This window comes from Oryza sativa, chromosome 5, assembly GCF_034140825.1.
Source record: "Oryza sativa Japonica Group chromosome 5, ASM3414082v1".
NCBI classification, from domain to species: domain Eukaryota; kingdom Viridiplantae; phylum Streptophyta; class Magnoliopsida; order Poales; family Poaceae; genus Oryza; species Oryza sativa.
The window spans coordinates 1,203,551-1,214,021 of record NC_089039.1 but is presented as its reverse complement, the minus strand read 5'-3'; the positions used below and the strand labels follow the sequence as shown (position 1 = coordinate 1,214,021).

General features: G+C 45.0%; 2 protein-coding genes across 13 annotated transcripts; one reads left to right on the top strand and one right to left on the bottom strand.

The window, feature by feature from the left end:
* The first annotated feature begins 388 nt into the window (after nucleotides 1-388).
* LOC4337657 (probable sugar phosphate/phosphate translocator At3g11320) lies at nucleotides 389-2,145 on the top strand. Its single transcript, XM_015785347.3, has 4 exons — nucleotides 389-946; nucleotides 1,051-1,154; nucleotides 1,266-1,494; nucleotides 1,626-2,145. The coding sequence occupies exons 1-4, from the start codon at nucleotides 404-406 to the stop codon at nucleotides 1,770-1,772; spliced, it is 1,023 nt and encodes a 340-aa protein (XP_015640833.1). The 5' UTR covers nucleotides 389-403; the 3' UTR covers nucleotides 1,773-2,145.
* A 69-nt stretch (nucleotides 2,146-2,214) lies between these two features.
* Nucleotides 2,215-8,934, bottom strand: LOC4337656 (endochitinase A). 12 transcript variants are annotated; one of them, XM_066310790.1, is made up of 11 exons: nucleotides 8,206-8,339; nucleotides 7,753-7,764; nucleotides 7,580-7,671; nucleotides 6,132-6,344; nucleotides 5,765-5,965; nucleotides 4,887-5,168; nucleotides 4,772-4,806; nucleotides 4,598-4,687; nucleotides 3,686-3,815; nucleotides 3,039-3,613; nucleotides 2,215-2,915 (listed from the first exon to the last, which is right to left on the bottom strand). In XM_066310790.1, the coding sequence occupies exons 4-11, from the start codon at nucleotides 6,226-6,228 to the stop codon at nucleotides 2,481-2,483; spliced, it is 1,845 nt and encodes a 614-aa protein (XP_066166887.1). In that variant the 5' UTR covers nucleotides 6,229-6,344; nucleotides 7,580-7,671; nucleotides 7,753-7,764; nucleotides 8,206-8,339; the 3' UTR covers nucleotides 2,215-2,480. The 12 variants fall into 12 exon arrangements, with proteins under 12 accessions (XP_066166887.1, XP_015640826.1, XP_066166891.1 ...); XM_015785340.3 differs by lacking the exons at nucleotides 6,132-6,344; nucleotides 7,753-7,764 and adding an exon at nucleotides 8,669-8,934 and having other exon boundaries at nucleotides 8,206-8,569; XM_066310794.1 differs by lacking the exons at nucleotides 6,132-6,344; nucleotides 7,753-7,764 and adding an exon at nucleotides 8,669-8,828 and having other exon boundaries at nucleotides 2,215-2,912; nucleotides 8,206-8,569.
* Nucleotides 8,935-10,471: the final 1,537 nt, after the last annotated feature.

The window sequence follows — 10,471 nt, the reverse complement described above, 5'->3', positions numbered from 1 at the left end:
ACCAAACAATAAAATACTTAAAAATAATATAAAAAAATAGTTCTCACTTTATCTCAAAATAAGCTTAGCCATTAGTTTCCGTGTACAACTTTAATTGTCTGTCTTATTTTTTTAAAAGAAAATATGAGTCATTATTTTATATCATTAATAACTATTAATGTTTTGTCATTAATAATAGTAAAATTACTAATCATAAAGAATATGATTTATGATGAACAATGTGAAACTGCAGGAGTGAGGGAGTAAGAAAGAAAAAACAGTGAGGATCACATCACAGAGCTTCATAATTAGCCTCCTAATCCACCCCAATCCCCCGCCACGTGTCCTTCCTCCCTCTCTCACTCTCTCTCTCTCTCTCTCCATTAACGAGGCAGAGCCAGTCCGAATCGGAGCTCGAGTCGAGATGGGGCAGCAGCAGCAGCAGGAGAACCTCACCCTCCTCCCCATGTCCTCCTCCTCCGCCGCCGCCGCCGCCGACGCCGCGGCTGCGTCTTCACCGGCGGCGTCGGCTGGGAGGCTGTTCACGGCGGGGCTGGTGGCGTCGTGGTACGCGTCCAACATCGGGGTGCTCCTCCTCAACAAGTTCCTCCTCTCCACCTACGGGTTCCGCTACCCGGTCTTCCTCACCGCCTGCCACATGTCCGCCTGCGCCCTCCTCTCCTACGCCGCCGCCGCCGCGTCCGCCGCCGCGCCGCGGGCTGCGCGGCCGCGCCGCTCCAGGGGGCAGCTCGCCAGGGTGGCGCTGCTCGGGGCGGTGTTCTGCGCCTCCGTGGTCGCCGGGAACGTCTCGCTCCGGTACCTCCCCGTGTCGTTCAACCAGGCCGTCGGCGCCACCACGCCCTTCTTCACCGCCGTCCTCGCCTACGCCGTCGCGGCCCGCCGGGAGGCGTGCGCCACCTACGCCGCCCTCATCCCCGTCGTCGCCGGCGTCGTCATCGCCACCGGGGTAAGGCGGCCGCGATTCCTCACTGGATCTGCCTTGATTGCTCTCCCAACCTGCAATGCTTGAACAGAGACGATCCAATTCTTGAACAATCTCAACAATTTCAGGGTGAGCCAAGCTTCCATCTGTTTGGTTTCATCATGTGCATCGGCGCAACCGCCGCGAGGGCGCTCAAGACTGTCCTGCAGGGGATCTTGCTGTCATCGGAGGAGTAATAATTCATCACATCGCAATCCTTTATGAATTATTGTGCTACCCACATTTTGGTCTAACTAATTTGGTCAGCTAATTTTATTCCCTTTCCACCTAATTTGATATGCAGGGAGAAGCTCAATCCCATGGAGCTTCTTGGTTACATGGCTCCGGTGGCCGTCGTTCTGCTGATTCCAGCAACGTTTATCATGGAGCGCAATGTGCTCACTATGGTGACTGCGCTTGCGCGGGAGGATCCGAGTTTTATCTGGATACTGCTTTGCAATTCCTCGTTAGCCTACTTTGTGAACCTCACAAACTTCCTAGTCACCAAGCACACTAGCCCACTCACTCTCCAAGTAATCCAACCTTCCCTCCTACCTGCACTGTTAGCATGATGCTTTGATGATCTTCAATCTTCCTAACATTCAGGCACATGTCGATATGTTTGCAGCTAACAATGTTCAACGCGTTGCTTGATTCTTACCAGGTTCTTGGAAATGCGAAAGGGGCTGTTGCTGTTGTGGTTTCCATCCTGATATTCAGAAACCCGGTAACCTTCATGGGGATGCTAGGCTACGGGATAACAGTCGCAGGCGTTGTTCTTTACGGGGAGGCCAAGAAGAGGAGCAAGTGAGATGAGCCCAATTAAAAAAAGAGTCACTTGACCTCATCAGTTTGGTAGCTCCTGCACTCCAGGGACATAAAATGCTGCTGATAACATTATGCATATGCACCTCTTACACTGCCAACCTGATGTGTTCTGATTTAATCATTGATGGGATGATGAAGATGACAATTTGCAATCTTTTTCTACATGCTCCAGAAGTCCAGATGCGCAATCTGGGATCCTAAAGTGTAGGCATTGGTGATCGTGCTAGCTCATCACACACTGTTAGATCAGATGTATTGATGCTTTGTAGTAACAATGATGTGTACTGTAATCAGTGAGATGCAAAAAATCATTGTAAGTTTGTGCTTGCATGACAATTTCAGTGTTATGTTAACTACTTTCAGATACTACAATCTAGAGTTATATGAACAAGAACAATTCAACCAACAATTTGTAGGGAAAGAGATGAACAAATGTGACTGATATACGATTACTTGCAAACCTGTAGTTGACATAGCAGTGTCAACTCTCTTAAGTGTTCTGCAATCTGATTACAACCGAGAGCGAAATCCTTATCATGGCATGCGATGTACAGAAAAAGGATTTTACACTCAAGACATAAGAGTTAAAACAACACATGCCAGAGAAAGAACTTCAGCTGCAATTGCCTTCCAATAATAAGGATGTATCAGAAACAACCAGCATACCATACGACTAAATCCCTCTACAAGATCAAGAGGCCAGGTCGGTGGCGTCCCCAAGAGAAATGGTGGACAATCTCTGGCAAATCAGATCAACTGCTAACGAACCAGCGCCATCATTTGGCTGGATGTTCTGATGCAGAGCCGGAATGTTCTCCTTTGCTGTGTCTGCTGCTGCTGCTGCTGCTGCTGCTACCACTGGGCAGGGCTGGGGTGTGCACACTTCATGTTCCATCGCCTGGGAAGGCTCAAGTTCTATCTGTACAACTTCAAGGGGGAGTAAAGGTGATGCCTTGCTCTGGACACTGCTTTTTTTCTCATGAGGTGAGGCTGCGAGTCTCGATTCCGGCTGACTCAAGATAGACGATGCTGGGTCCCCCATTTGAGCAGAAGATAGCTGAGGTGAACACTGGATCTTCATGGGCTGCACTTGCATATGTGCACCAATCTGTTGGTCGATGGACTTCTGGAGACAAACGCATACGACACAGATTATAATTTGTAATGCCATCAATTAAGAATACTTTCATGATCACAATGAAGAAAATACTAAATGGACCAGACAAAAGAAAACACTAAATTTACTTACAGCATCAAAGTAACCAATTTTGGGTGTAGGCATACGCAGACCAGATGGTTTGGAACCTTTTCCCTGGGTGTCTGCATCTGCTCTTGTTGGAGCGTGGTCATTGCTATTTCTGAGGGAAGGGGATAATGAAGAAGACCGTGTACTGAAGCTCTCAGATGTATGGCTCATCTTCCCTACAGTGGAAGCTGTTGAAGCCCCAGAAACCACAGAACTCAAGCTGTCCACAGAACTGCTAGGCGAAATGCTTGGAGATACACGATTACTTTTGCCCCCAGTTGGAATATTATTTCTCGATGCTCTTGCTGGGTTAGCTTTGTTGACATCAGTCCTTGACGTTGAACGAACAGGAATCCTTTGAGCAATTCTGCTCTTGTTGCTTAGGGTTGATGATTTAGGTTTTTGACCTAGCATATTACCAATTGAAGCTGCTGTTGCTGCTGCTGATGATGATAATGATGATGGTAAGGCACCTGATTTTGAAGTTGAAGTAGATTTTGTCACTCCACCAGGCCTAGAATGTGCGCTAACTGAATTGTTGACAGATTTACCAACTGTCTGCCTGTTGACCACACCTCCTACAAGAGAATACATGTTAGTCTTGCCACCTATAAACATTATAGCAGATAGAATCTATATTGTTGACGCACCAGTGCTGCTCCTTTTGTCTGGAATTCCAGAAGCCACAGCTGTATTAGTTGGCGCTCTCATTGTAGCAACTCTTGGTAGAGCCCTCGGAGGTTTCAAAGATGGTTTTACTTCTGTAGATCCTGAAATAGGCTTCTCAAGCAGAGAGTTGAAATGAAATTAATTCCAGAATATTGCATAACTAAGATAAGGAAATGGGGAAGCTAGTGAAGCTACATCTCGCAAACTGAAACATCACAAATTGTATATCCATCGCTCAGATTTCAATAAATAATAGTAAGAACTTAGACACTTAGAAAACGATTCAGCAGACCATGTTGTTCTAACAAGCAGCATTTTCATTGTTAAGATAAGAATACCACATAATTTCCTATTCATTTAAACTAGCACATTCTAGTTCTTTGTGATCTGTTTGTGTCTGCCTTTGGCTTAACCATCATACAATAGATTCAAGGCAAATTTTGCTACAGGACAATCAAAATATGTGTAATTTACTGATAGACATCGCAAAAACGTGTCACGGCTGAAAGACACCCTAAAAAATTGGTAATTTGGTAGAGGACACTTTCGACTCAATTGGAGAGATGAATTCTTAAGAAGGGCGAGAATGCCCCTAGTACCAAGCTTGAGCTCAAAAGCTTTTGACCCTAGGGGCATTCTCGTCTTTTTGAAGAATTTATCTTTACAATTGAGCCGAAAGTGTCCTCCAGCAAATTTTTTGTGATGTCTTTCAGCCGTGAGTCTACCAGCAAGTTACACAAATTTTAAGTGTCCTGTAGCAAATTTTGCCTAGATTCAAACCATTGAGAAGGATTCATAGCCCCTTAACTTTTAAATGTTAAGGGACTATGAAGAATGTAAACAACTAAACTACAACACATTTAATGTAATGTATCTGCTAGCATGGACCATACCACTCTTGCAGTTGTAGGCTCTTTCAAGGTAGCTTGGATCCTTTGTTTTCCTCCAGCAGCACCCTGGCTTGTGGAAATAGGGGCCCTTATCTGAACAAGCATCGAAAAATTTTGGTCAGTGATGGACAAGGACTATAATTTTAGATCAAACCATATATGAATTGTGCTATATACCTTACTCTGAGGCATCAGATCAACCCCCTTCCTTGCTGGAAGTAGCAAAAAGAATAACTACATCAGTTACAAACATGAAACCAACAGATAATAAAACTCAGAAGAAGCTTCTTACCTGCAACACGAGGAACATTTGCCTTGGACTTCGGGGGTTTTGAGATAACAGCAGTAACACCTGGGGCTTTTCCAGGATTGCCGTGCGATCTCTGGATCGAAGCACGGACGTTGTCAAACAGCTCAGTCTCCAGATTTTCCATCACCCAGCTTTCGCTTTCAAGAGTCGAAGTTGTTGACTCCCCTGACCTCCTCATTTCCTCAGCGATTCCAGGCAACCTGGAACCCTGTGCCTTGCGGAATGTGCTGTTTACAACAGCCAATTCCTCAGTATCCAGAACACCTGCTCAAACCAGAAAACATTAGGAACTGATACATATCTACATTACGATATTTGCCTACTGTAATAAGGAATGGGAACACATCAGACAGGCAGGGAAAAAAAACAGAAAGGGAAATGTTAGGACTTCAGAGCTGCTATCAAACTGCCTCAAAACAAGTGAATGCTCAAAGACTGAAAGGAATTGGTAGCTTTGCAACGGAAAATGGATGACAGGCTGACAAACCAAGGACTAGATCAACAGCAGTACGAGAGCATTTTAAAAAATTCACTGTCCAAAACATTGGGAACTAGGAGTGGTTCTTCTATAATGATGCAGCGTGTGACCGAATATTGCTGTTAGTGCTTGTGAAGAAACACAGATTACAGGCATGCCATCTGGTGCTGGGCCTGTAAACTGCAGCCTGGTGCTGTTTTTCCCTCTAAGATTCTGTAACCCTTCTGTTTCCATCATCACGACAGTGAGGAATGGGAGAGATCCCTAAATCGAAATGTACATCAAAAGATGCAGGAGTCTACTATAAGTCTACAACAAGAAACAAATACTACTGAACACCAGCAATTTCATTCATGGGTGGGGAATTTGGTTAGTGCACAACCTTCGCTGGTGAAGAAGGCGCTGTCCCAAGCCAAGCTCTTGCGGAGATTAACGCCGGCCTTCGCTTTCCTCCGCTTCGGAGACTCCGACTGCTCAGGGGCCTCCTCCGTAGCGCCATCCGGATCCACAACCCGCCTCATCTCCGGAGAATCGCCGGCGGGATCCAGGCGAGAAGCCTCGGCGGCCATCACCTCATCACACCCTAAAACGAAAATCGCAGCACGAAACCGTCAGATCCCCAGATCGAAGCAACCCCACAGCACCAATCAACCCCGAGACACCACGATTCCACCCCCCAAAAATCTCGATCGAAAACGAAGCGCAAGAGACAGCAACGGGCGTGCGTTCGTTCGTTCGTTCGTTCTCACCTGCGTGGGGCGGATCGGGATGCAGCGGCGGGGGCGAGGTGAGGTCGAGCAGGAGGTCGTCCTCCGCGGCCACGTCGATGAGCGAGAGCGCCTCCATGAGAGGGAGGGAGGGGAGGCCGTCCGGCCGGGCGCGGGAGACAGCGACGGCGGCGGCGGAGGCGGGGGTCCAAACCCTAGATCGCCGCGGGGTGGGGGAGAGGCGGCGGCGGCGAGCTGGGGAGAGAGACGTTGGCGGTGAGAGGTTTTTTTTCTGGGAATAATAAGGGAAAGTTTGGGAATTGGGAGACGCGTGCGGCAGTTTCGGGGAGAGGCTGACGGGTAGGGCCCACGCGTGGGTTTAGGCTCGAGCCGTGTTGATTACTGCGTCCTCGTTTGAGTCAAGGGCGGTGATTGTTTACATGGGCGGGATGGTTTGAATTTTGGGAGGTCTTTCTTTCTTCTTTTTTTTTTTTTGCCTTTTGGGGGTTGTCGCGGGCTTGCAGCTGCCTGTTGGGTTGTTGTTGGGCCTTTTTCTTGGGCTGGTTCATGGGCTTGCTTTGGAGTTCTTCAAAACCTCTTGTTACGTACTACTCCCTCCGTCACTAAATATTTAACGTCGTTGACTTTTTAAAATATGTTTGATTGTCCGTATTATTTAAATAACTTTTGTAAAATATGTAAAACTATATGTATACATAAAAGTATATTTAACAATGAACGAAATGATAGCAAAATAATTAATAATTACTTTTTTTTAATAAGACGAACGGTCAAACATATTTAAAAAAGTTAACGGTGTTAAATATTTAGGGATGGGGAATCCGATGTTCTGAGCTCGACGGCATCTCACTAAGCTAAGCAAGGGAAGGGAGGCAGATGGAGTACCATGCCAGGGAAAGAAAGGAGGTGGTCCCAAGTTTGTCAATGTCTTTGTTGAGGGATGAGGAAGATAGGTGTAGGACAATTGGGGGACTCGTCGGGCCTGTGTAATGGTTGGGAGGATGTATGGTGGAGTGGTGATACACCGGATGCGAGATGCGTTATATGTTATATTAGATGATATCCAGCGCGTTGATGCGGGATATTATGTATTGGCATGGGTTTAAAACATCCATGAATAGATTCTAAATTGAAGGATTTTAGCTGCACAAATGTCTAGAGCAGGATGAATCCAGGTGACAACTAAAGAACAGTCTTTATCTCTTGTGTGACTGATGGTTTACATAATAAGGGGTGGGCATATTGATTAACTAAACTGACAGTACCTATCATATGAGAAAATGGAAATGAATAGTTGAAAATTTTTATACAATATAGGTGACTTATTCTTAAGTCTCCTCAATACATAATAAGGAAGATAAGGAAATTCAAAAAAAAAATTGAGATCATAATATCATAGTTTAAATTATGAACTCAATTAACATTTATAAAGAAAAACCAAAAGGAGGGACCTGCGCGGCAGTATATACCTTTCACTTACATCATTGATCATTGTGCTGCATATGATGAAAATTATCTCCAATCACAAAAATCCTGTGACCTGTGTGATATCACCTGCTGCCTGTGAGATGATATTTTTAATTGTAAAGTTTCACCTCAAATAATTGTCCGTAGTTGCATATAAAATAATTACTTCACCAACCTGTTCAGCTCACTGAAAGAAAATTAGGAATTATATGCAGGGACGATTCATCAGTAAGTAAGTTTACTTAGTGTTTTGTACATAATACTAAAACCAATATAAAATATAAGGTTTATGGACAGTTGCAAGGTAACATAAAATGATTTTAAAATTGAGCATAACAGAAAATGTATTGTTTGCAATCAAATTTAGTGATGTGTACACCATAAGAAGAAATTTGCGCCAATTTATTTATTATTCAACATTGTAGGGTACTTAAATCCAGAAATAAACCTGCAATCAAATATGTGCAAAAATTGAAGTAGGGAGTAAGTAAAATGCAGGCACAAATACTGTTGTACGAAAGAAAAGAGGGCAAGTTTGGATATTAATTGAAATTTGTCAAGAACATAATAGCTGAAGTGGTGAGAAACGATGTGCATCAATCAATGTTGATTAGAAAGAGATATTTACCTGAAATGCTGGATTAGGGATGACCTGGGAAAAATAGGGATCAGCAATTCAACATGAAAGGGGAACAACCTCATCCCTAGCAGATGGATCCATGAACCTGTGTAATCAGAGCGGGCAGCAACACAACAAACAGCAACATGTCTGTGACATATGGAGAAGACACGAAGAGATGCAACAAACCAAATAATGCAGGTCATTAGAAGAGGGATAGACAGAAACTGGGAACCGCCCATAACTTCCCTTGAACTGGTACGGGTGGTATGGCTCGTTTCCGTCGCTTGGCCTACTGCCGGCGATCCCCTTCTGCTGATGCACTGATGCTGGCGGTGGCTCGCTCATGTTGCTACGGGTGGAGGCTTTTGATCTGATGCACATCGCGACCGAGTGGGTTTAGGGTATTTATTGAATCATTGGATCAGTGCACGCCATGACCAGAGCTGAGGGGGTTGAGGCGTTTGGTGACCTCGTCGCTTGTGTGGGGGAGGAGAAGCGGCGCCGCGGCTGGCGGACCCACTGCTGGTGCGCGCGGTGGATGGGGGAGGAGAAGCATTCGCGGTGCGGGGAGGAGAAACGACCGCAGCTTCCAGATCAGTCTCGCGGGGAGTTGAGCCGTCTTCCAGATCAGGCGACGCTCGTTCATCTGGCGCGATAACTCTCCCACCACCGAGCGCTGTCCCTACCACAAGCGCGCGATGGAAAGGGCGACACAGCAGACGCCGCCGCCCCTCTGAGCCGGGGAACCCCACCGATCCAAATAAACCCTAAAAGTCATCCTGCGATTTAGGTGGGCCTTACCCTGGTTGGGCTCTGTTTCATTTGAGTATGCCGCATTTCTATCCAACGGCTGAGAAACAATCTAATGTATTAATCCAACGATTCACAACTGATGATGACGTGGCTTAACCACAACGTAGCTTTGGGTCTTAACTATATAGAAAGAAGGGATGAGATATCACAATGTCTGGCATGATCGCATGATACAATATGATAACTTGTAGTGATGACAAATGTTATTATTACCTTTGTGCTATAAAATTTATAGCGTGGTCTTGGCTCTGGAAGGATAGGTGTCAAAATCATAATTTACACTTATTAAATGGGACGTCGGTTATTTTTTTATGTCTATGTTATGCCCAAATTATTATGGTACTGACAACATCTTTTTATCATGGTAATTTTGGCAATTTGTTTGATGTCAAGTTTTTAGAAACGATATAGTCTTTATGTCCTTTTTGCCAAATTCTGTACAATGTCAATTTGTTAATCGCAAACTAAATGTTATTTATTTTGATATAACTAGTTTAGGCATCGAACCAGACAAGGTTTTATATTAAACCGTTGCGCCTAACTCAACAAACTACAAAAATGCTATTTATTTTGATATAAATAGTTCAGGCATCGAACCAAATAAGGCTTTATATTAAACCGGTGCACCTAATTCAATAAACTACCAAAACAATACCACATAGCATGGAAACAAAATAAAACAAGATATTCGAATTCGTCCCCCTAAAATCATCTCCTATCCAATCCCCATATCTCTCCCACCCATCGGTGATCACCATGGTGAATATACTGGTCTCTGAGATGCAGCTACCCCCAACTCGCCCACCTCCTCGCTGTACGTTGCCTCACTGCCACAATGTCAGCCCCATCGCTTGAAAACCCCTCCTCTTGCTCCAACACAAACTGTCGCCACCTGTAAACCCCGCTCTACCTAGGATGTGCTATCGCTGATGAAGGTGGAGCTCATGGGCGTCCTCGACCTTGAGAAATAAGGATGAAGAAGGAATAAGAGGAAGTCAATGTTTCGAGCTTGATGGCGTCTCACCGAAGCAGAGGAAGGGGCGGTAGATGGAGTAGCATATTAGGGGAAGGAAGGAATGAGGCGATGCCAACAAAAGAAGGACGGAGGTGATTCCAACTCTGTTGGAGTCTAAAGGAGGAGGAAGACAATTTTACCATAATTTGGGTGGAGGGGTGTTGGCCCTATGTAATGGATGGGAGGAGGTATTGGGAGTGGTGGTACACCGAATGCGTCATGCGTCACAGAGTATGAGGCAATACAATTTCGTCGGATTTTCATGCTTGGCATGATTCATAAAGTGCTCCATGGTGACGACAAATCTTATAGCTTTTGTGCTATAAAATTTATGGTGTCGTTTGGATTTAGGAACGATCAATGTTAAAATCATAATTTACTCCTATTAAATAGGGGTGGTTATGTTTATTACCATGTCTAGCCCTACCAAATTTATGGTAGTGG

What these genes read in the sequence shown, in the direction of transcription:
- LOC4337657 (XM_015785347.3), top strand. Translation starts at nt 404, where the DNA reads ATGGGGCAGCAGCAGCAGCAGGAGAACCTCACCCTCCTCCCCATGTCC. An exon ending in GCGTCGTCATCGCCACCGGG is followed by an intron (nt 947 to 1,050) that starts GTAAGGCGGCCG and finishes CAACAATTTCAG; the next exon opens with GGTGAGCCAAGCTTCCATCT. An exon ending in CTAGCCCACTCACTCTCCAA is followed by an intron (nt 1,495 to 1,625) that starts GTAATCCAACCT and finishes GATTCTTACCAG; the next exon opens with GTTCTTGGAAATGCGAAAGG.
- LOC4337656 (XM_066310788.1), bottom strand. Translation starts at nt 6,228, where the DNA reads ATGGAGGCGCTCTCGCTCATCGACGTGGCCGCGGAGGACGACCTCCTG. An exon ending in AAATGTTCCTCGTGTTGCAG is followed by an intron (nt 4,807 to 4,886) that starts GTAAGAAGCTTC and finishes TGCTACTTCCAG; the next exon opens with CAAGGAAGGGGGTTGATCTG. An exon ending in AAATTGGTTACTTTGATGCT is followed by an intron (nt 2,916 to 3,038) that starts GTAAGTAAATTT and finishes GTTTGTCTCCAG; the next exon opens with AAGTCCATCGACCAACAGAT.